We start from the raw sequence: 24982 nt of genomic DNA, 5'->3' as shown, positions 1-24982 counted from the left end.
AATTCCTTTTATTTCTTTTTCTTCTCTGATTGCTGTGGATAAAACTTCCAAAACTATGTTGAATAATAGTGGTGAGAGTGGGCAACCTTGTCTTGTTCCTGATCTTAGTGGAAAAGGTTTCAGTTTTTCACCATTGAGGACAATGTTGGCTGTGGGTTTGTCATATATGGCCTTTATTATGTTGAGGAAAGTTCCCTCTATGCCTACTTTCTGCAGGGCTTTTATCATAAATGGGTGTTGAATTTTGTCGAAAGCTTTCTCTGCATCTATTGAGATGATCATACGGTTTTTCTCCTTCAATTTGTTAATATGGTGTATCACGTTGATTGATTTGCGTATATTGAAGAAAACTTGCATTCCTGGGATAAATCTCACTTGATCTTGGTGTATGATCCTTTTATTGTGCTGTTGGATTCTCTTTGCTAGTATTTTGTTGAGGATTTTACATCTATGTTCATCAGTGATATGGCCTGTAGTTTTCTTTCTTTGTGACATCTTTGTCTGGTTTTGGTATCAGGGTGATGGTGGCCTCATAGAATGAGTTTGGGAGTGTTCCTCCCTCTGCAATATTTTGGAAGAGTTTGAGAAGGATAGGTGTTAGCTCTTCTCTAAATGTTTGATAGAATTCACCTGTGAAGCCATCTGGTCCTGGGCTTTTGTTTGTTGGAAGGTTTTTAATCACAGTTTCAATTTTAGTGCTTGTGATTGGTCTGTTCATATTTTCTATTTCTTCCTGGTTCAGTCTCTGCAGGTTGTGCATTTCTAAGAATCTGTCCATTTCTTCCAGGTTGTCCATTTTATTGGCATAGAGTTGCTTGTAGTAATCTCTCATCATCTTTTGTATTTCTGCAGTGTCAGTGGTTACTTATCCTTTTTCATTTCTAATTCTATTGATTTCAGTCTTCTCCCTTTTTCTCTTGATGAGTCTGGCTAACGGTTTATCAATTTTGTTTATCTTCTCAAAGAACCAGCTTTTAGTTTCATTGATTTTTGCTATTGTTTCCTTCATTTCTTTTTCGTTTATTCCTGATCTGATCTTTATGATTTCTTTCCTTCTGCTAGCTTTGGGTTTTTTTTGTTCTTCTTTCTCTAATTGCTTCAGGTGCAAGGTTAGGTTGTTTATTCGAGATGTTTCCTGTTTCTTGAGGTAGGCTTGTATTGCTATAAACTTCCCTCTTAGGACTGCTTTTGCTGTGTCCCATAGGTTTTGGGTCGTTTTGTCTCCATTGTCATTTGTTTCTAGGTATTTTTTGATTTCCCCTTTGATTTCTTCAGTGATCACTTTGTTATTAAGTAGTGCATTGTGTAGCCTCCATGTGTTTGTATTTTTTACAGATCTTTTCCTGTAATTGATATCTAGTCTCATAGCGTTGTGGTCAGAAAAGATACTTGATATGATTTCAGTTTTCTTAAATTTACCAAGGCTTGATTTGTGACCCAAGATATGATCTATCCTGGAGAATGTTCCATGAGCACTTGAGAAAAATGTGTATTGTGTTGTTTTTGGGTGGAATGTCCTCTAAATATCAATTAAGTCCATCTTGTTTAATAGAACACCTATTAATATACTCTATCAGTAGTTCAAATAGAAAGATCATATTTTCTTTCTCTTTGCTCTAGTCTACATAAAGACCCAGATAACATTCATCTCTTAGAGGGAGAAAAACCATATGAAAATAACAATGTAAATATACACTTTATTATAAAAAAATCTTGCTTAAATCAACAGAAGATAAACTATCCTTACTGATGAAACACTGGAGGCATTTCCACTAAAATAATAATTAAGAATGCCCATTTTCACTATTTTAATGTTTATTTTATCTAGAGGTATGTGATAAATATAAAATTTCATGAATATGAAATAAAAACTGTGAATAGTGGCAAGGGAAAGACAAGTTTATGATTTGCAGATAACAAAATTTTATATGTAGAATTTTCAAAAGAAAAACTAAGTGAAAGATTCTCTACAACAATGAATGTTCAATATGGCTGCTGAATTAAATTTATATATAATTAAGAATCAACAGGGCCTGTCATTTTCTTTTCTTAACACTCACAGCAATAATCAGTTGGAAACTATGGAGGAAAGTATTTTCATTCAAAACAGTAAGAAAATACAATCTATTCAGGAATATCTTTATCCAAAAATTTGAGGAAGTTATGTGAAGGAAAATCTAAACTTTTGCTTAAAGATAAAAATATAATATGTGGCTTAATGATTACATAAAACATATTCCTAAGGATGTACTTATTTAAATTCCATTAAAACCCCCTTTTAGTTGTCAGAAAACTTACAACATCTTTCTAAAATTCATCTGAAAACATGTACAATACAAGAATAAGAAGATTGTGAACAGGGAGAACTAAAGAAGAATATAAAACAACAGTAATTCACAGTGTGATGTGGCATAGCCCTGAAAGATAAATCAGTGCATGTAACAGTAATGACTTCTACTGTCAAAATTGCCCACTATGTGACAGGCAGTGTAACAGGGAGGCACTTCATACACATAATATTATACCTGCTCTATATGAGTCAAGTGTTAGTGTACCCACTTCATACTTGGAAAATTGTGCCAGAGAAATTAGCTAATTTATTACAAATTATGGATTTTTATAGGTGCAAGATTTAAAAGAAAGACTCATGCTACATTATAGGGGCTAATCAGAGAGAATAATTTCCTGACTTTCAATTTTCTAGACCAGATTTCCAGAGACATGGCTATTTTTTTTGTTTTCCACTTGTAGGAATATTAGATTACCTGTTGTTTGCTTACTTTAAGACTGTTATTTTGTTTTTTATTTTTTTTGAAGCTAGCTTGAGTGGATTCCAATCCCTTGTAGTCAAAGATTCCCTAATGTAAAAACCAAAGTCTAGTATCTGTATTATATATTCTCCAAAAACAACTAGCCCAGAGCACATTCTAAATTAATATTAAAGACAATTAGTAAGAAAATGAAGCATGAATCAACAAGTATTTCTTTCACAGTTTGTAATTCATTGAAAAAATATCAATAATATCCTTAATAATAGTATCCCATAATTCATAGGAAACAACATATATAATTTAGAGATAGATAAAAAAATCTTAAAAGCAATTCTAAAAAATTATTGATGAAGTAGTACAATATATCATTTAAAAAAGTAAAAGTAAATGCAGAAAAATATAAATGGATGTCATTACTGAAAATTTCAATGTTCTACATGTCACATAATAGCATACACAAAATAATATCAAACTAAGAAACACATGCTAACATGACCATGATCTAATAACATAAAAACATGATCTAATCCTTCCTTCTAATACAGGGAGGATTTATACAAGTTGATAAGAAAAACACAAAAAACTTGAAACAAAATAGGAAAATAATATGAATTAATAATTCATATTAAGATCTAGCTAATAAAGATATTTAAAATATGTTCCAATGAAATTGACTATTTTTATCTATTAAATTAGTAACAGTATTAAAAAGAGGCATTTATCTTCATTTCTTTGCCAATCATTATCGGCTTTATTTCTTGTGTGCATATAACAAATCTTGACAATAAAAAAATGTAGAAGTATTTAGACTTGCATCTAGAAATACCAAAAAGGTTAACAAGTATTATTTCTTCGTTAAAATTTTTGGTTTTCTATACTTAAAATTTGTTTTGTAATGAGCATGACATATTTATGGTAAAATGAGAAAGCAAGCATAATTTTAAAAGAATTTATGAAGCATTAATGCAGCAGTAGTATAGGAATGATTTTACCCTGTTATTTTTGGAGGATGGGCAGTTGGGAAGTTTATATAAAAATATTCTTAATTAAGTTGACGTTTTAAAATAGTAGATTCATAGGAACCATAATGCCTTAATTTTCGTGGAAAAAATAAAGAGAAGAGAACATGAGTAATTGGGCTCCTAGAGATAAGATATAAATAGAACTCATCTCTCCTGTGAGATGTATCTTCACAAAAGGGCTATGGACCTGTCATCCTCAAATGGGAAGATCTACACTAGGGTCTCATGGTCTCAGCATAGATCCAGCAATAACAGTTGACACTGTGGTCCAGGCAGCCCTCATCACAAACAGAGATGGGATGTGACTCAGCAAAACTGACTTATCGGAAGTCAGGAAGCTAAACACCTGCTCTACATAGCATGTTTGTGCATGCATCAAAACTAAATATTTTATATTCACTGAGTAGATCCTTGAGAGAAATGAGGACTGAAATGTTTTCTAGTAAGCTACCGTTGGACTTTTATCATTTCATGTGCAGTCATTATACAATGGCCAAAGTCAAATAAAACTACGGTTTCACCAGCAACCAGTAAGAAAAGGCAGATAAGACGAGCTTCAGTGACTACGGTGCTGCAGCACTCTGTCATTGTTCTCCATTCTGTCCAGACTTTTTGTATAGACTCTGAGCAGGGAAAACCCAAATCCACTTCTTGGATACATTTACCTGAATGCTTTGCATGATTTTAATTCCCTGGGAAGAGGTAGAAATATCGTATCATGGATAGTCTTTCAATCGTGGGCATCTGGGTCAGTACATTTGGGGTCTCAAATGAATGTTGAACCTAAAATAGTAAAGAAATCTTTTTAAAAAAAATTTAAAGGGAATTCTGGACTTCTTCTCAGAAGTGAGTATATAGTATATAGTTTGTATTAAGGCTGTGGTCAGATAGTACAATATAAACAGAAGAACTTTTTAGCTTTTCCTTGGATATAGTACCTATGCAAATGAAATAGTACTCTCAAAAGCACTCGTTAAATAAGCAAGGCTATCGGAATCAGAAAAACTCACTCTGGTTCTACGTAGTGTGCTTCCAAAAACTTCCTCTTTAAATAAACTTAGAGTAGAGGAAGGAGTATCAAGATGACTTAAGAGCTTCAGGATTCACAGAAAAGCTTTACAAACAGTTCTACAAAGTTTTCTGGGACATAAATTGAAAAGACATGGAGATTCCTACCTTTCGAAAAATCTCCTCCAAATGATAACACCAAGAATATTCGTTGAAGTAGTAGATAAGTTGGGAAATGAAGAGAGAGCCATTTGTGTAAAGTATCCAAGAAACATTACCTGAAAATAAACGGTTTTAAAATAATGGGGGAATTCAGCCACCATATAAGTGTACAAGACTCTTAGAGCCATAGCTTTTGAACAAAGTTTGATTTTGGTGCTTCGTAGGAAGGAGGGAGGCCAAATCTGGATAATGCTGAGATGTTTCCATAACAGGCCCAGAGAAGCCATCATAGACCCTCAATTATAAATTCCTTTGACTTTCTTAGTAGGCAGGGCCAACATTATGGCCTCTAGGACTGCAAGTAGTAGAAAAGAACATAAATCTTTTGATCATTTACTACATGATAGAATAAAAGAAGCCAGGTCTTGACAGTCCTTGACTCTGGGCCTCCTCTTCATCCATACTGTTTTAATACTTTAATTTTTTGCACTTACTGTTTTATTGAGTGAACATCTTTTGAATTACTACCTCTCTTTACCATTGCAATGTGATCAAATTTCTCTTATCAGAAAAAGCTAATATTCTCTTAATTGTCACTTTATCTGCAGCTACCTTCCTATATCTCCTTCCTTTTTATAGTTAAATTTCTCCAATTTATCTCTACTCAACATCTTCATTTCCTCCTAGCTTGTTCACTTCTGTCTGTCTTCTCCTTCCCACAACAACTTTACCAAATGACTTTCCCCAAGGTCATCCATGACCTCTAATTCATTAAGTCTAATGGTCCTTTATCAGGCCTCACATTTACCTGGTCTCCCATTCATATCAGAAAATATTGGTAACTCCAACAAATTCTTTCTTCATAACTCTGACAACACATCTTCCTAGTTTTCTTATTCCCTGACCATACTTTCTTAGTATAATTTGCTGACTAATATTTCTGTCTCAGATCCTGAACTCTAGAGTTCTTCAATCCTTAGCTTTAGGATCTATTCTCCTTCTATTCTCTGTTGCTAGATAAATTGATCCATTTTTAGAATATTAGATATCATTCTTAGGCAAGCATCTCCCGAAATTCAAATGCTCTCTCTTCTGGAATATACAGCTATGTAACGCTCCACTCTTCATTTCATCTTGAAATATGCCAAAGGCATCTCAAATTTTCTTTCAGGGTTCCCATTTTAATGAATGAACCCGAGTTCTCCACTTGAAAACTTGAGTCACCTCAATCATGTCTTCATGTTCATCAGACATACTCGCTAAACTACTAGGCCATATAAATTTTATATACTAATTATTTCCTGGATCCAAATATTTACCTCATCCCAAGACTATCATTATCACCTATGGCTTGTAATACTGCAATAGCATTTTAACCTATCTCCCTACATCTAATAATGTTGTACTGTAATTCATTCTCCACAGAATCCTCACAGTGATCATCTTAAAAGAGACATACAGATGGCCAAAAGGGACATGACAAGATGCTCAACATAACTAATTATTAGAGAAATGCAAATCAAAACTACAGTGAGGTATCACTTCACACTGATCAGAATGGCCAACATCAAAAAGTCTACAAATAATGAATGCTGGAGAGGGTGTGGAGAAAAAGGAACCCTCCTAAATTATTGGTGGGAATGTAAATTGGTGTAGCCACTATGGAAAACAGTGGAGTTTCCTTAAGAAACTAAAAATAGAGCTACCATATAATCCTGCAATCCCACTCCTGGGCATATATCTGGAGAAAACCATAATTCAAAAATATACATGCACCCCAATGTTCATAGCAGCACTATTTACAATAGCCAAGACATGGAAGAAACCTAAGTGTCTATAGACAGATGAATGGATAAAGAAAATGTGAGATATATATATATATATATATATATATATATATATATATATATCTCACAATGGAATACTATTCAGCCATTAAAAAGAATGAAATAACGTCATTTGCAGCAACATGGGTGGACCTAGAGATTATCATACTATGTGAAGTAAGCCAGACAAAGACAAATATATGATATCAATTATATGTGGACTCTAAAAAAATGATAAAAGTAAACTTATTCATAAAATAGAAATAGAATCAGAGACATAGAAAACAAACTTATGGCTTCAAAAGGGGAAAGGGGGGATAGATAAATTAGGAGTTTGGGATTAAAATATACACACTATGATATATAAAATAGATAACCAACAAGGACCTACTGTATAGCACAGGAAGCTATACTCAATATCTTGTAATAACCTATAATGAAAGAGAATGTAAAAAATGAACCACTTTCCTGTACACCTGAAACTAACATAACATTGTAAATCAACTATATTTCAATAAAATTTTTTAAAAAGAAAAAACAGCAAGAAAATCTTATCATTTCATTGCTTAAAAGTCACCTAAGCAATGAAATAGTATAAAGTAAAATTAGTAGTAGTATAAAGTAAAATTAGTATTAAAATATATTAGTGCAAAAAACCAAATCCTTCCTTAACATATGAGGCCTCAAATTATGTGGCTTTTGTGTATTTCTCCAAATTCCTTCTGGTTACTGTCCCCTGGCTCTGTGTTTTAGCCACACTGGTTCTCTGGTTCTCTTTTCTAAGCTCCTTTCTTTCTTTCTCACGCCCTCCTCATACAGTTTTTTTTTTTTTTTTTTTTTTTTCTGTCTGGAATATTCCTCTCTTACCCTTGTCAGCCTAAAAATGTTAAGAGGCAATAATCAAGCAAAAGCATTTATTTGGGATCAAAGAATTTCTATTCAAGGCACACAGATTTGGGTAGCAATCCAAATAGTGTCCCACTAAGGATCAAAATCACAGGTTTTTAAGACAAAAAAGGGAATGTCTACATAATTTGCTTACAAAGAATTTTGATCGGTGTTGCAAGGCAGAAAGCTAGACTTGACTGAACATGATTGGTTGCCAAGGCTATCACTCAGCAAAAGTCCATTACTGGAGCAAGTAGCAGGTATTATTGCAGAGTTATTGGAATATTTGGCATATTTGTAGTTTAGTCCAGCTCAAAAGTTCATGTTTCAGCTGGTGAGGATGTGCATAAAGCTCACTTTGTTAATGGCCTCTCGGCTCCATTTTAAAACCACATGACGTAAGTGAGTCTGTTTAATTTTGTCTTTCATGCCCTTGATATGGTTAACTCCTTCATCTTTCAAATGTGAGCACACATTTTTTCTTTAAAACACTTATCACATTTGACAATCATTATTTATTTCTGTTAAACATAACAGATATTTTCCCCCAATTAATTTCTGTCTTCCTGGTCTGACCATACACTCTGTAATGTTTAGTGACCATGCCTGCTTTAGCTGTGTATCACATGCCTTGCACCTAGTACATTATCTGCACATAGTTATGTATATAAAAATATTAATGCAAGAATTTCACATATTAGACTTTATTTCCTCAATTAAATTAAACAATCTCTTAGAGTATGTATCAGACTGCATATACTTTTTAAACTTCCTTTAAGAGCTAAAAGCACAGAACTCTTCTTTCAAATAAAATATTATTAAAACTCCAATATGTAAAACAAAGAGAAGTAGAACTATTCCAGTTGTGGAATGGGTGTTTCCTGCATGGTCTTTTTCCTATTTCCCCAGGTAGACTCAGAGAGTCCTCTAATCCCTTCCTAGTCACAAGCAGCCATGAACCAACAGCACTGCATCACCATGGAGCTTTTAAAAAATGAAGAATATCAGGCCCTGCCCCAGACATACTGAATGAGAAATCTATGTTTTAATGAGATTCTCAACGATTCCCATGCACATTAAAATTTGAAATTACTATACTAAAACACTTAGAACTTGTATAAACTAGGTTTTTAAAACTACCCTTGTTATCTAAATCATTGATAAAACAATATCATGAATGACTGTTAAATAGATTTTCTACAGGTATAACCATGAGCAATCAAGAATATCTTTTATTTCTACCTCTACTGTGACTTTCCTGCCAAAGAAGGATTTTCAGTCACTGACTGCACTCTCATGAAGTCAGGCATTTGAATGTTAACTAATAACCTAAGACTAGATTCAAATAACAGGCCGATAGGTGTTGAGCAAGCTTTACAGTTTCACTGGTTGGCTCATTTAGTTGTTAGTAGATCATCAGTTGGACCAAATCTGAGAAGATGATACATTTCTGTGCCATTGCTACATCTAAAAAACCTCTTGATTTATGTATAGACTATTTTAGACTATTTTAAATCTGGGTCTTCACCGAAGTCCTGTTTATTTTGAAAATTTCCTCCAGTATCAATACATACAGGTTTCCAGTCATGAAAATCTCAGTACTTAAATATCTTCCCCACCTAAATATCTCATTAGTTAGGGAAGAAATGTTCTTATATTAGTGATAAGATATGATCATAACCAAGCCTGTGATCAAGAAATTAATAGGAGATCTAGAAATTGTTCTCTCTGAAGTCACTTATGTGGAGTCGAAGATTTGAAAGCAATGAAGTCTTTCTCCACATGGCTCTTTGTAATGGCATCATTCCAGATGGAACACTGCAAGAACTAGTCATACCTATATGCAGAGGCTTCTCCCATGTCAGTCACCCAAACAACTCCAGCACCTTCTGAGACATCCATGTCTTATAAAAGATGTTATATTAACACACACACATACACACAGAAAGTCTCTTTTACAATTATTCCTTTCAATATGGCATTTATTAAAAATGCAAATGTCTTGCTACTAGAAAAACTGCCTCACTGACTGGGAACCACATAAAGCTCACTTAAGTTTAGAATGATCATGTTGACAACCTAGTCCCAAATAATCAGTATATTCCTCATTATTCTAGGCTATTTATCATTTCTTAAAAAAAAAGAAAAATAGTACAGCCTTATTACAATTTCTTTCTGGACTGTACCTAAGAGTTATACTGAAATATTGTTTCTCTCCCCGTCCCTGGGAAAATGAAGGCTAGACTCTAGACTAATAGAAAGAAGTACATGGCCACTCCCTGGGTTTCCTGAACTTAGACTCACTGCCTCAGCAGGCCTGCATAATGATGACCTTGGGTTTGTCTTTTAGACTCTGGCAGTTACGGCTGTTGAAAATTTGGAAGATGGTATCATCACGAAGAATATCTGGGTCTTTTTCTGTGTGTTTTGTCCCACAGATTCCATCCATGATGCCATGTGACATAAATACAAGGAATGTGCTGTCTGAGGACTGGTGCTCTTGGCGGGCAGCAAACTGTCTTAGCGCTGTTTCCATTTCCTGAAAAAACACTCCAGAATTACTATTGAGGAATTCTCCTTATATAGTTTATACTCAAATAATAGGTGGAGTTCACAAAAAGGAGCAGGCACTAAAGAATCAGGTGATTTGGACTGAATGGAATTGTAAGATAAATTATATTCTGACATAAAACCAGGAAATTAGATGTGTAAAATATTAAAGTTAGTAGAGATTTTACATAGCACCTAGCCCAATGGTTTTCAATAGAACCTTACACTTAAGAAGATACTGGGAGATGGAGTATAATGAGGGGCAAGTGAGATGATATGTCTCCAATACGAGAGCTTTGCTTTCATCTGTTTTACATGTTGGAGTTTCTGTAAGTTTTTATTAAAAAGAGAGTGACAGAGACAGAGGCGGAGACAGAGAGAATTTTCTATTGACAAAAATTAGAAACACAACAAATTCCTTCATCTTGGAACAGCAGAAAGTTAGGTTTAAAATGGTTTGTCTAAAGCCCTCTGGGATTATTTTTGGCACGGCCAGAATCACAACATTTTCTTTATGTGTGTATGTACAATTTTTTTCTACACACCTGGTTTTACATTTACACACATGATATTGAAACTGTAAAAGTCTCATAAGCTCTTTCTGTAGATATCAGTAATTTTCAGGGCCCAGAGCTTATGTCTCACCCAGGCTATCAAGTAATAGATTCCTCCCAGGTTGAGAACTTTAGTAAGATCCAACATTTGGGGGAAATACTGCTACATAGAGCTGCTCTAAATATTTTCTATGAGACTGTGCATGGGAGGATGCTGAAATTAAGGGAATCCTATTCTGGAGCAAATATAATTTCTATAACATGAATTTTATTCTTACAGATGCTAAGGAAGAGGTTCAAAACTGTTTAGGAGGGAAGGAAGCTTGTCCCACTCTCCTGGTCCATTACCAGAACTGTGAGATCCTCTTTTACAACCACTGAGTATCCAAGGTTTTCAAGCAAATCTTGCATTCCCAAAAGGTCAACCTCAGAACCATATTGATTAGAAAGATAGTCAAATTCTTTGTTGCAGATGATGAGGGCCAGGCGTGTCCAGCCTTCATTCTCCATCACTGGATATATCTGCAATTAACAGACACAAAATGAGTTGCTCCAGACCTCTTAATTTTGCCTCCAAAGTTCATACAAAACAGGCCCTTACAATTAAACAGTGGATGGCTGGAGAGCTTGGGAATGGAAATATATTCTCTTGAGGAAAGAGACAATACCTGAAATTGAAAACATATACTAGGTCTGAGTATACACTCTAGGAACTTGGCTTCGGTTGGGTGGTGGATAGGAGTTCAGAATGTGATGGAAGAGACAGGAAATCAAATGTAAGAACCAGATAATTAGATAACATGATTAAATAACATCCTGTGCTTTTGGTCTGATCATAGGACGTTTGTAACAAGAACTAAAATTGAGTGAGTCCCAGTATCTTGTTTAAATGGAAAATCTTCCAAAACATATCATCTCATCGTCCTTCGTTGTCTTCAGTGTATGGAAATGATCAGGAGGACAAAGTTTTAACTTCCCAGGTTCGGAAACCTGTGTTTCCTGAGGAGCTAAAAGAGAAAAAATGGCTCACTAAACAGTAACATCCACTGCCATTAAGTCATGAAGATCTTTTGACTGGGCTTTCATTCTCCAGAAATGCTTACTGCCAGCCCACCACAAAGTTTAATATAATAAGAAAATCATTTCATATTTAAAATGACTAAAACACAAATCTTGAATACTCCCCATTTTGCTTTCTGCTTCTTACTGAACTCACCATAAATTTCTGTTTTTGTTAGTGGTCACAACTTTGATTGCTTTCTCAGACCCAACACACTAGACTCACGTAAACATGATATCTAAGATTGGGAAGGAAGCCTAATGTTCATCTTGCCTAATAAGGTCATTATTCAGATATTTGAACTCTGCTGACTATATGCCTACTTTATTATTACCATTCTCTGAAATATCTCCACTAACAGGGTACTTACAACATTCTAAGGCATTTTTAAACAGTTCTGAGCATCATAAAGTGTGAACTTTCCAAACACTGGTATATATTTTCCACACTGGGAACATACAGAAAAAAAATCTAATTCCTCTTCCTGTAAAGCCCATGAATTCTCCCATGACTTCAATATACCTTTCTTTATGTTTCTATTATTTTATGTAGATGCCCCACATAAATAATTATTTTTATCTTAATTGTGTTTACTGTACTGTAAGCATAATTAAGACAGGGAAGATGTCTTTAATCTCTAATCTCTGTATTCCCAGTATCTAGAATGATACCTAGCACAGATTAAAAGTTTATGACTGCTTGTTAATGAATAGTTATCTTCTCATACTTGAAAATAGCTACCAAGTATCCCCTGGTTCACATTTTCCCTTAGGCAACAAACCTTTTATTCCTTCTAATATTTTTGCATAAGAATATCATTGATGGAGAACAAGATGGCTGAGAAGTAGGAGGATGTGGAGCTCATCTCTCCCCACAAATACATCAAGAATACATCTACAAATGGAAAAATTCTCACAGATCACTGGCTGAACACTAGCAGAGGACCTCAGGCACCTAAAAGGACAAGAAAGATCCCTGCATAACTGGGTAGGATGAAGGAAAGGAGAAGGGAAAAAGAAGAGGAGAGGAAGCAGGATGGGAACGGCACCCCTGGGTGGGGTAGCTGAAGGAGAGGAGAGGTTCCTGCATCCAAGGAAGCACACTCACCTGTGGGAAGATCAGTTGCGACAAAAGGGGAGCTTCTGAGGCTGTTGGAAGAGAGTGCAGCAACTGGTCTGTGGCGGGCAGGACAGAGTGAGACCTACACAGACAGTCTGTGCCACAGCCCTGCATGCCCCTGCCTGAGATGCGTGTCCACTGGTGCGCACAGGGCCTGGGTGTTGGAACATGGGGTTTGGAGAGCAAACCCGGGGAAAGGACTGCTGTTGGCTGCAAGGAGACAGCTTGAGGGGACAGGAGTGAGGAAATCCACAACCAGGAATGCTTGTGGAGGAAACCTGGACTACCATAGAAGCAAAGCGCCAAGATTAAGTGACACTTAAGGGGTGGAGAAGCCATTGCAGCCTTTCTCCCCACATGTTGGCTGCTGCCTCCCCAGGCCAGCTCCCTCATGCCCAGGACCACTGGCTTACTGCATGCCCATCACCACCAGGTCTCTTGTGACCCTGGCCTCAGTGCTGCATCCAAGCTCCCTCCCCACCGGGGCAGACTCGTGTGCTCCAGGGAAGACTCAGGAGCAGACCTCTGTGGGTGGCCCACATGCAGAGGTGGGGCTGAAACCACAGCTGAGCCCCAGGGAACATGCAACTAAGGAAGAAAAACTCAAATCTCTCCTCACAGTGGTGTGAAGATTCAATTGACACCCCGTGACCAGCCTTGTAATCTCAGCACCTACAGAATGTCTGAATGGGCAACAAGTGCTCCCACAGCCATGGGCACATATACATAGGGGTTGGGCCAGGCTAGAGTCAGAGCTGCCTCCATAGCACCCACAGTAGGTCCAGATCCATGACTACTTGCAATCCTGGGACCTGAATTCAGTGGATCTATGCTGGAGGTCTGGTGAAAAAATCTTCTGAGAGATACCAAGGCCAGTTGCTGGCATACCCACAGTTAAGGTGGGGCCAAAAGCAGTGCCATCAAAAGTGTAACCTGAGAGCTCTCACAATGGGTGAAAGGTGACACAACAGAGCACACCCATAGGTGAACAGCTCCAGAGGAGGAATACTCAGTGTCTTCCTTCCCAGTAGGAGTACTGCAGTCCTGCCTACCTCAAACCACAGATCAGAAACACAGCTAAGAAACAGATCTGGGGCCCTCTCTTCCAACAACTAGGGAGCAGACCCCACCTCTGGCAAGGAAGTAACAATCACAGGGCAAAGGGGAGACCCTGCTCAATATCCATTGCAGGCTCTGGACACTACAACATAAGTCACACCTCCTATAAAGGGAATAACAGCCATTATACAGTGAGGAAAGAGATGGCAGACATCTATACTAAAAACAGCCCTTGCACCAAAAAATATTAAACCCATGCAGGTTACACAGAGAGGTTCCACATAAAATAGCCCTCCAATACAGTCTGAGGGTCTGGCATTGGGTGGAAGAAGCCCCAGAACATTTTAGTCTTGAAAGCCAGCAGGCTTGAGTGCAAGAGCTCCACAGCACTGGGGGAAAAAGAGACTCCACTCTTGGAGAGACACAGAAAGCAGTACCTCCATAGGAATGCAGGCTACAACTACCTAGGGGTCTTAGAGGGTCTCCTGGGAAGGCAGATGTCAACTATCCTTCACTTTGAGGGCAAGGAAACTGGTAGCAGAAGCCCCAGGGAATATTGAATGGAGTGCAATCTCCCAGAGGTCCACATTTCAGCAGCAAGACCTGGTCCCATCCAACAAACTTTAGGCCCAGAGCTGGAAAGTCTCATGCCAAACAACAACCAAGGTAGGAACACAGCCCCACCCATCAGAAGACACGCTGCCTAAAGTTGTACTGAGCTCACAACTGCCTCAAAACACACCCCTAGACATGGTCCTGCCCATCAGAGGGACAAGACACAGGTCCATCTGTGAGAGGGCAGGCACCAGTCCCTTCCACAAGGAGGCCTACACAAGCCCCTGGACCAACCTCACCCACTAGGGAGCAGACTCCAGAAACAAGAGGAACTAAGATCCTGCAGCTTGTAGAAAGGAGACTGTAAACACAGAAAGTTAGACTAAATGAGATGACAGAGAAGTATGTCCCAGATAAAGAAACAAGATAAAACCCCACAAGAACAACTAAATGAAAAGAAGATAGGCAATCTACCTGAAAAAGAATTCAGAGTAATGATAGTAAAGATGATCCAAAATCTCAGAAAAAGAGTTGAGGCATAGATTGAGAAGATACAAGAAATATTTAACAAAGAACTAGTAGATTTAAAGAACAGAGATGAACAATACCATACATGAAATGAAAAATACGTTAGAAGGAATAAAGAGCAGAATAACTTAGGCAGAAGAATGAATAAGTGAGCTGGAAGACAGAGTGGTGGAAATCACTGCCAAGAACAGAATAAAGAAAACAGAATGAAAAGAAATGAGGACAGTCTCAGAGACCTCTGGGACAATATTAAATTCACCAACATTTGCGTTATAGGGGTCTCAAAGGAGAAGAAAAAGAGAAAGGTCTGAGAAAATATTTGAAGAGATTATAGACAAAAACTTTCCTAACATGAGAAAGGAAACACTCACCGAAGTCCAGGAAGTGCAGAGAATCCCATGCAGGATAAACCCAAGGAGGAACACAGTAAGACATATATTAATCAAACTGATAAAAATTAAAGACAAACAAAAAATATTAAAAGCAACAAATAATATACAAGGGAATCTCCATAAGGTTATCAGCTGATTTTTCAGCAGAAACTCTGCAGGCCAGAAAGGAGTGACACGATATATTTCAATCAATGAAAGGGAAAAACCTACAACCAAGAATATTCTAACCAGTGGGTCCCTCATTCAGATTCATTGGAGAAATCAAAAGCTTTACAGACAAGCAAAAGCTAAAAGAATTCAGCACTATGAAGGGAGCTTTAAAACAGATGCTAAAGGAACTTCTCTAGGCAAGAAAGAGACCAGCAACTTAGAACAATCTTGTACATATATAGACTACTAAATCAAAACCTCAAGGGAGCAACAAACTCCAAAACTACAATAGATATACACATAAAAAAGAAAAATCAACACAAACACAACACTAAAGATGGTCATCAAATCACAAGAGAAGAGAACATAAGAGGAAGGGAAAAAAAAAAGACCTACAAAAACAAACCCAAAACAATTAAGAAAATGGCAATAGGAACATACATATCAATAATTACCTTAAATGTAAATGGATTAAATGTTCCATCTGAAAGACATAGACTGGCTGAATGAATATAAAAACAAGACCCATATAAGAGACCCATATAACAAGACCCAGTGTATATATATATATACACTGTCTACAAGACACTCCACTTCACACCTAGTGACACATACAGATTGAAAATAAGGGTATGGAAAAAGGCATTCCACGCAAATGGAAATTAAGAAAAAGTTGGGGTAGCAATATGTATATCAGACAAAATAGACTTTAAAATAAAGACTCTTACAAAATACAAAGAGGACACTACATAATGATCAAGGGATCAATCCATGAAGAAATTATAACAATTGCAAATATATATGCACCCAACAGAGGAGCACCTCAGTATGTAAGGTAAATGCTAACAGCCATGAAAGGGGAAAATGACAGTAATACAATAATAGTGGGTGACTTTAATACCCCAGTTACACCAAAGGACAGATCTTCCAGACAGAAAATTAGTAAGGAAACACAGACTTAAATGACACATTAGACCAGATAAACTTAACTGATATCTATAGGTAATTCCATCTGAAAGCAGCAGAATACACTTTTGTCTCAAGTGCACATGAAACATTCCCCACGATAGATCACATCTTGGCCCACAAATCAAGCCTCAGTAAATTTAAGAAAATTGAAATCATATCAAGCATCTTTTCCGAACACAACAGAAATCAATTACATTAAAAAAAAAACTGTAAAAAACCCAAACACATAGAGCCTAAACAGTATGTTACTAAACAACCAATGAATCACTGAAGAAATCAAAGAGGAAATTAAAAAATAACTAGAGGCAAATGACAACAACAAAAAAAATGATGATCCAAAACCTATTGGACACAGAAAAGCAGTTTTAAGAGGGAAAATTATAGCAATACAATCTTACCTGTGGAAACAAGAAAAATCTTAAGTAAACAACTCAACCCTACACCGAAAGCAACTAGAGAAAGAAGAACAAACAAAACCTAAAGTTAGTAGGAAATAAATCATAAATATCAGAGCAGAAATAAATGAAATAGAGATGAAGAATACAATAGCAAAGATCAATGAAACTAAAATCTGTTTCAATTTTTAACAAAACTGATAGACTTTTAGCCTGACTCATCAAGAAAAAAATGGAGAGAACTCAAATCAATAAAAGTAGAAATGAAAAAGAAGTTACAATGGACACCAGAGAAATACAAAGGATCATATGAGACTACTCAAAGCAACCTTATACCAATAAACGGATAGCCTCGAAGAAATGGGCAAATTCTTAGAAAGATACAAGACTGAACCAGAAAAAAATAGAAAATATGAACAGACCAATCACAAGTATTGAAATTGAAACTGTGATTAAAGAACTTCCAACAAACAAATGTCCAGGACTAGATGGCTTCACAGGTGAATTGTATCAAACATTTAGAGAAGAGTTAATACCTATCCTCTTTAAACTATTCCAAAAAAAATCACAGAGGAAGGAACATTCTCAAGCTCATTCTCCAAGGCCACCATCATCGTGATTCCAAAACCAGCCAAACATATCACAAAAAAAGAAAATTATAGGCCAATATCACTCATGAACATAGATGCAAAAATCCCCAAAGAAACATTAGCAAACTGAATCCAACAACACATTAAAAGAATCATACACCATGTTCGAGTGGAATTTATCACAGGGATGCAAGGATTCTTCAACATATGTAAATCAATCAATGTGATACACCACATTAACAAACTGAAGAATAAAAACCATAAGATCATCTCAATAGATGCAGGAAAAGCTTTTGACAATATTCAACACCCACTTATGATAAAAACTCTCCAGAAAGTGGGCATAGAGGGAACCTAACTCAACATAATAAAGGCCGTATACCAGAAACCCACAGCAAACATCATTCCCAATGGTAAAAAACTGAAAGCATTTCCTTTAAGATCAAGAACAAGACAAGGATGTCCACTCTTGCCATTACTATTCAACATATTTTTGGAAGTCCTAGCCACAGCAATCAGAAAAGAAAAAGGAATAAAAGGAATCCAAATTGGAAAAGAGGAAGTAAAACTGTCACTGTTTGCAAATGACATGATACTATACATAGAAAATCCTAAAGATACTACCAGAAAACTACTAGAGCTCATCAATGAATTTGGTAAAGTTTCAGGATACACAATTAATACACAGAAATCACTTGCATTCCTATACACTAACAACGAAAGATCAGAAAAGGAAATTAAGGAAACTATCCCATTTACCATTGAATCAAAAATAATAAAATACCTAAGAATAAACATACTTAAGGAAACAAGAGAACTGTACTCAGAAAACTATAAGATACTGATGAAAGAAATCAAAGATGACACAAACAGATGGAGAGATATACCATGTTCTTAGATTGAAAGAATCACTGTTGTGAAAATGACTGTACTACCCAAAGTAATCCACTGATTCGATGCAATCCCTATCAAATTACAAATAGCATTTTTCACAGAATTAGAACAAAAAAATTTACAGTTGGTAGGGAAACATGAAAGATCCCGAATAGCCAAGGCAATCTTGAGAAAAAAAAAAACCGAGCAGGAAGAATCAGGTGCCTGACTTCAGATAATACTACAAAGCTACAGCCAACAAAACAGTATGTTACTGGCACAAAAACAGAAATATAGATCAATGGATGAGTATAGAAAGTCCAGAGGTAAACCCAGGCATCTATGGTCACCTAATCTATGACAAAGGAGGCAAGAATATACAGTGGAGAAAAGACAGTCTCTTCAATAAGTGGTGCTTCAAAAACTGGACAGCTACATGTAAAAGAAAGAAATTAGAACATTCTCTAACACCATACACAAAAATACACTCAAAATGGATTAAAGACCTAAATGTAACACCAGACACTATAAAACTCTTAGAGGAAAACATAGGCAGAACAGTTTCTGACATAAATTGCAGCAAGATATTTTTTGATCCACCTCCTAGAGTAATGAAGATAAAAACAAAAATAAAAAAATGGGATCTAATAAAATTTAAAATCTTTTGCATATCAAAGGAAACCATCAACAGAAGGAAAAGAAAACCCACAGAATGGGAGAAAATATTTGCAAATGAAGCAACTGACAAGGGATTATCTCCAAAATATACAGACAGATCATGCAGCTCAATATCAAAAAACAAAAAAACACAATAAAAAAATGGGCAGAAAATCTAAATAGATATTTCTCCCAAGAAGACATACAGATGGCCAAGAGATACATGAAAAGATGGTCAACATCACTAATTATTAGAGAAATGCAAATCAAAACTATAATGAGGTATCACCTCACACCAGTTAGAATGGCCATCATTAAAGAATCTACAAACAATAAATGCTGGAGAGATTGTGGAGAAAAAGGAACCCTCCTACACTCTTGGCGGGAATGTAAATTGGTACAGCCACTATGGAGAACAGTCTGGAGATTCCTTAAAAAACTGAAAAGAGAGCTACAATATGATCCAGCAATCCCACTCCTGGGCATATATCTGGAGAAAACCATAACTGGAAAGGATACATGCACCCCAGTGTTCATTGTTGCACTGTTTTACTCACACATAAAAAATAATGAATTAATGCCATTTTGAGCAACATGGATGGACCTAGAGATTGTTATACTGAGTGAAATAAGTCAGACAGAGAAAGACAAATATCATATGATATTGCTTATATGTGGAATCTAAAGAAATGGTACAAATGAACCTATTTACAAAGCAGAACTTGAGTCACAGATGTAGAAAACAAACTTGTGGTTACCAGGGTAGAAAGGAGTGGGGAGTGATAAATTGAGAGTTTGGGATTGACATGTACACACTACTATATATAGACTAGATAACTAATAAGAACCTACTGTATAGCACAGGGAACTGTACTCAATAGTCTGTAATGACTTATATGGGAATAGAAACTAAAAAAGAGTGGGTATATGTGTATGTATAACTGACTCACTTTGTTAGTTTCTGACAGTAAAACTAACACAACATTTTAAATCAACTATACTCCAATAAGAAAAGTAAGAATAAATAAATAAATAAATAAATAAATAATAGAAAAATATTTTGGTTACTGGGGGAAGGGTGGGGGAGAGGGATAGTTAGGAGTTTGGGACTGATATGTACACACTGCTATATTTAAAATGGATAACCAACAAGGACCTACTGTATAGCACAGGGAACTCTGCTCAGTATTATTTAACAACATAAATAAGAAAATAATTTGAAAAAGAATAGATATATATTTTAAAATAAATAAATAACATTATTGCATCAAAAAAAGGAACAATTACATCCTTTTAATCAACAAGTTCATCAAATTACCTATATCTCTACCCACCTTCTTTTCTTTCCCTCCTACTAAAAAGAAAGGTATGTTCTTCCTCTGATCTAAGTGTGATACCACTCCTTATGAGTCCCTTTCCCTCTCACACACAGGAAGTTTACTCAAGCATTTATTCAGCCATATCTTCTATAGCATCAATTTCTGCCTCTCTCCCTTCTATGCTATCCCCGTTGGCATATTAGAATCTTAATTTATCTTTTAAAAACACATTTCCTTGACTCTGTTTCCCCTCCATCTATTGTCCCATTTCTTTGCTCCACTTCTTAGCACAGTCGTTAAAGGCATTGTCTATTTTCACTATTTTCATGTTTTCAACTCTGATTTTTTTTTCTTGTATGCATAAAATGGCTATTATCCTCACAACTTAAGCAAAATACCTGTTATCAAGGTTACCACTGACTATTTGTTGCTTGCTTAGCATTTAGCATGGTTGAACACATCTTTCTTGAAAAATGCTCTCTAGGCTTCTGTGATCCTGCATTTTCCAGCTACTCTTTCGAAATCTGTCTGTGTTCATTGCTAAATTTTCCTCATCTGCCAAACTCCAAAAGTGGGATTATTCTATATTAGAGTCTCTGTTATTCTCTATCAACATCTGTCCCTAGGTGGCCTCTTCTAGGTGGTACCAACATCTCTGTGAATTCCTCAGTTGTACATCACCTGTTTATTCAACATTTTCTCTTGGATGTAACATGTTTTAAACTAAACTTACAAAGAAGAACTTCTGATACCATCTTCTTCTACAGATAGGTTTCTCCCAAGTTTTCTCTCAACCACAAGTTTTCTCTCTCTCAGGAATTGATATCTTTCACCCAGTTGCTGAGCCCAAAACTTAGAATCATTTTTTTTTTCTATTGTTTTAATTGGGGTATAGTTGCTTTACAATGTTGTGCTGGTTTCTGCTGTACAGTGAAGTGAATCAGCTATATGTATATATATATATCTCCTCTTTTTTGGATTTCCTTCCCATTTAGGTCACCACAGAGCATTGAGTAGAGTTCCCTATGCTATACAGCAGGTTTTCATTAGTTATCTACTTTATACATATTAGTATAAAATACATACAGATTAGTGTATATATGTCAATCCCAATTTCCCAATTCATCCCACCTCCCTCTTTCCCCACTTGGTGTCCATACATTTTTTCTCTACATCTGTGTCTTATTTCTGCTTTGCAAACAGGTTCATCTGTACCATTTTTCTAGATTCCACATATATGCGTTAATATACCATATTTGCTTTTCTCTTTCTGACTTACTTCACTCTGTATGACAGCCTCTAGTTCTATTCATGTCTCTACAAATCCTTCGTCTCTTTCATTAGCCCATATCCAATCCATCTGTAGTTTCTGTTGACTCTATCCCCAAAATAGATCCCAAATATAACCACTTGTTATCATCTCTATTACTGTAACCCAGGCCTAAAAGCTATTATCTCTTAACTGAAACACTTAAATAGTTTACAAGTAGATTTTCTATTCTATGTTTATCACTCCTCTGCTCAAAAACTTCCAAAGGCTTTGGATTGCAAATAAAATCCGAATTGTTTTGCATTCTCTCAGAGGCCCCACATGCTATGGCCGTCCCAGTCTGTCTGACAACTCCTGCACCCATATCCCCCTCATTTCCTACTCTCCAGCCAGACCAGCCTTCTCTATTACCCTTTTACATGACAAGACCATTCCTGACTCACAGCCCTTGTTCTTGTTTCCTCTTTCCATTGAATGTTTTTGCCTTAAATTTTGGCACAATTCCCTCCTTATTGTTCAGTTATATACTGAAATATAATCTCAAAAGAGTTCTCATAACTGTTCACCCTGACTCATGTGTACCCCTCCCCTCAACAACAATATCGCTTTCTATGGCCTAATCCTCTTTCTTGTGTACATCCCCTGAAATTATACTGTTTATTTTTTGAGAGTTTACTATATATCTGCCCTCACTACACTGTATGAAAGCAGTAACTTTATCTTGCTCACTGCTATAAACACAGTAATTAAAATAGCATACTGTAGATTTTCAATTAGTATATGAATATATAATGTATGAATGGATATAACAATGAATAAAGATGACAAAGTTTTTATCCCTTTTGTAAGTTTTTCTGTACTTTTGAAAATATAGTACTCAGAAGACAATACTATCATTACCCTTTTTCTGGATGCTATGGTTCTTTAATGTGGCCCAATAATTCATCAGATTCTTTGGTGACCACATAGTATGTGTGACTCATGCTGTTTTTTTAACGTGTTTTTCTTAATCACATCCTTATTCTGTTTTGTGCAGTAGGTAGTTGCCTATATCTTTGATGTTTTATGAATCCTTTCAGAGATGTTATCAACTCTGTTTAAAAATGTGAGTCTCAGAAATGTTGGTTATACCAGCAAATATGGTTAATCAGAGACAGTGATGGGCTCAGTCTTACAGATTTCTTGGGTTTTATTTCAGTTCTCTTTCCACTACACCATAAGGAGTTTCTTTATCTGTCTTTGCTTTAATAATGTCATTATGTGTCCATGATATTACCTATCATAGTTAGAACAGATACCTGGGACAATCTAGCATTCTTCTCAGTTTCATAATCTTCACTTTCAACTTCTACATTCTTAGGAGAATTGAATATCAGGGATGTAAATGCTAACCTTACCTTTAAGGGACTTTGTTAGGTGCAGAGGAGAGAAATAAGCCAGATTTTCTGAGCCTCAGTTCAGTGGTCTTTCCACTATAATGTAGGGACGTTGTACAGCTGCCTTACCCCAAGTAATGAATGAGGGTTCCCATGAGCCACTGGGTTTGGGGCAGTTACCTGTTGGAGGGAGAGCCAATGCCTGGGCTGATTCAACTCTTTCCTCATCTCTACTTTTTTCACTTTCATCTTCAGATTCTGAGGTGGAATGAAAAAATTTAAGGATCAATGTTCTATTCTGAAGGTTATTTCCAAAGATGAGAACTGACTGAGAACATAGAATTTCTAGGTTTTTAAGGAAATACCTTCTAACAGCACTAGGGGTCTAAGAGTATTCACTTGGGATGTGTGATTTGAAGGTAGTTACCTGTCAAAGAAGAAGATGACTCAGTGCTCTCAGATTCATCATTCTCATTTTCCAGATGAGATCCTGAACTAATAGTAAAATAAAATTTGTTAGCAGAACCAAGTTTATAGAACCTATACACTTCAAACTCTTTCCCTTGCACTGACTAGGAAATGACTATGCTCAGCATGGGACTGACTACTCTATGAAGCATGGAGATTTGCCCCATTCTCTAAGTTCCAGGTTTGTTTTAGAAAACTGTAACTTTGTGCCAAGTGAAAGAGGAGGCAGATTTTCTCTGAAACAAAGAAGAACTCATTATTTTCCTCTTCTGTAATTCAAGGAATATTCAAATTCATTAATCAAGGTTTTCTGAAATAGCACTTTTCATTATGAGGAAGAAAAATACATTGCTGTACAAAAGTTAGTCTTTCAACAACAAAATAGTCCCAGAGGGTGTTCCAAGAATTGGGGATATACTCATGTATAATTTTACTCTGAACTAGGGGTCAGCAAACTATGGCCCACTGTCCAAATTCAGCCTGACACTTGTTTTTGTAAATAAAGTTTTATTGGAACACATCCACACTTATTTTGTACTTACTTTCTCTCGCTGATTCTATACTACAACAGCAGATGTGAGTAATTATTATAGAAACCATATGGTCTGAAAAGCTTGAAATATTTACTCTCTGGCTCATTAAAGAAAAAGTGTGCCAACACATGCTCTAGAGAGAAGGACACATATATGTTCCTCAAGCTTTCAATTTCCCTATGTCTTCCTTTAGCAAGGAGAAATACAGGTTCTCAGAGATTTGTTCCTTGGGTAATCCACAGCTAAGAAGAAGATGGTGGATTTTGTTCTACTGATCATTCTATATCTGGGAATGACTCTAAAGGCCACAGTGTATGGCCAGAGTAGCACAGATTAGTTAAAGACTATCATTTAATTTAATACAGCACCAACACCATTTATTCCTTTAACAAATATTTACTCAACACCTAATCTGTGTCAGACTGGGGATGATGGAACAGGGACTGGGTAGATCAGGGCATTTTGTGGCATTAAATAAGATAGACAGGCAAAGAAGGTGCTAGAAATGTGAATAGTATATTATCCACTTGCAAAAAGAAATAAGAAGACAAAAACTGCATAAGGATAGTAGATAAAGAACAAGTTACTAGCCCTTTACTGAGATACTCACTTAAACTCAGTTGTTTCTTGGGGTTGAAGAAACGGTCCTTAAATATTTTGCCTGCCATTTGCGTTTTCTCAGTGAGATCATCAACCAGGTCTCCAGTCCTGTTCACAATGTGGTCCACTTCTTCCCCTAATCTTTGTAACTCACCCCTAGTTAACACTTTATTTTCCATCAAATCATCAAAAATGCCATCAAGCACGTTCCTGGCCATTAACTTCACCATGTTGACCGGATCTTCTTTTGGTGGTCTTTTCTCTGTGAGAATGATAGGATTTTAGACA

The 24982-nt window shown here is 36.1% G+C and overlaps 1 protein-coding gene across 1 annotated transcript; it reads right to left on the bottom strand.

Moving 5' to 3' along the window:
• Positions 1-534: 534 nt before the first annotated feature.
• Positions 535-24924, bottom strand: LOC309636410 (caspase-12-like; the record flags this gene model as incomplete). Its single annotated transcript, XM_082409584.1, is given in 11 exon segments — positions 535-4576; positions 4970-5079; positions 9420-9504; positions 9508-9566; positions 9982-9985; positions 9989-10216; positions 11130-11303; positions 11697-11788; positions 23274-23351; positions 23521-23588; positions 24686-24924. Coding segments are annotated over 11 exon segments (1236 nt in total). The 3' UTR covers positions 535-4477.
• Between the last annotated feature and the right edge of the window lie 58 nt (positions 24925-24982).

The sequence above is a fragment of the Balaenoptera physalus genome (assembly GCF_965194825.1).
Source record: "Balaenoptera physalus genome assembly, chromosome: 10".
Lineage (NCBI taxonomy): Eukaryota > Metazoa > Chordata > Mammalia > Artiodactyla > Balaenopteridae > Balaenoptera > Balaenoptera physalus.
Note: the sequence above shows the minus strand (reverse complement) of the source record. Positions and strands in the feature narration are given on the sequence as shown.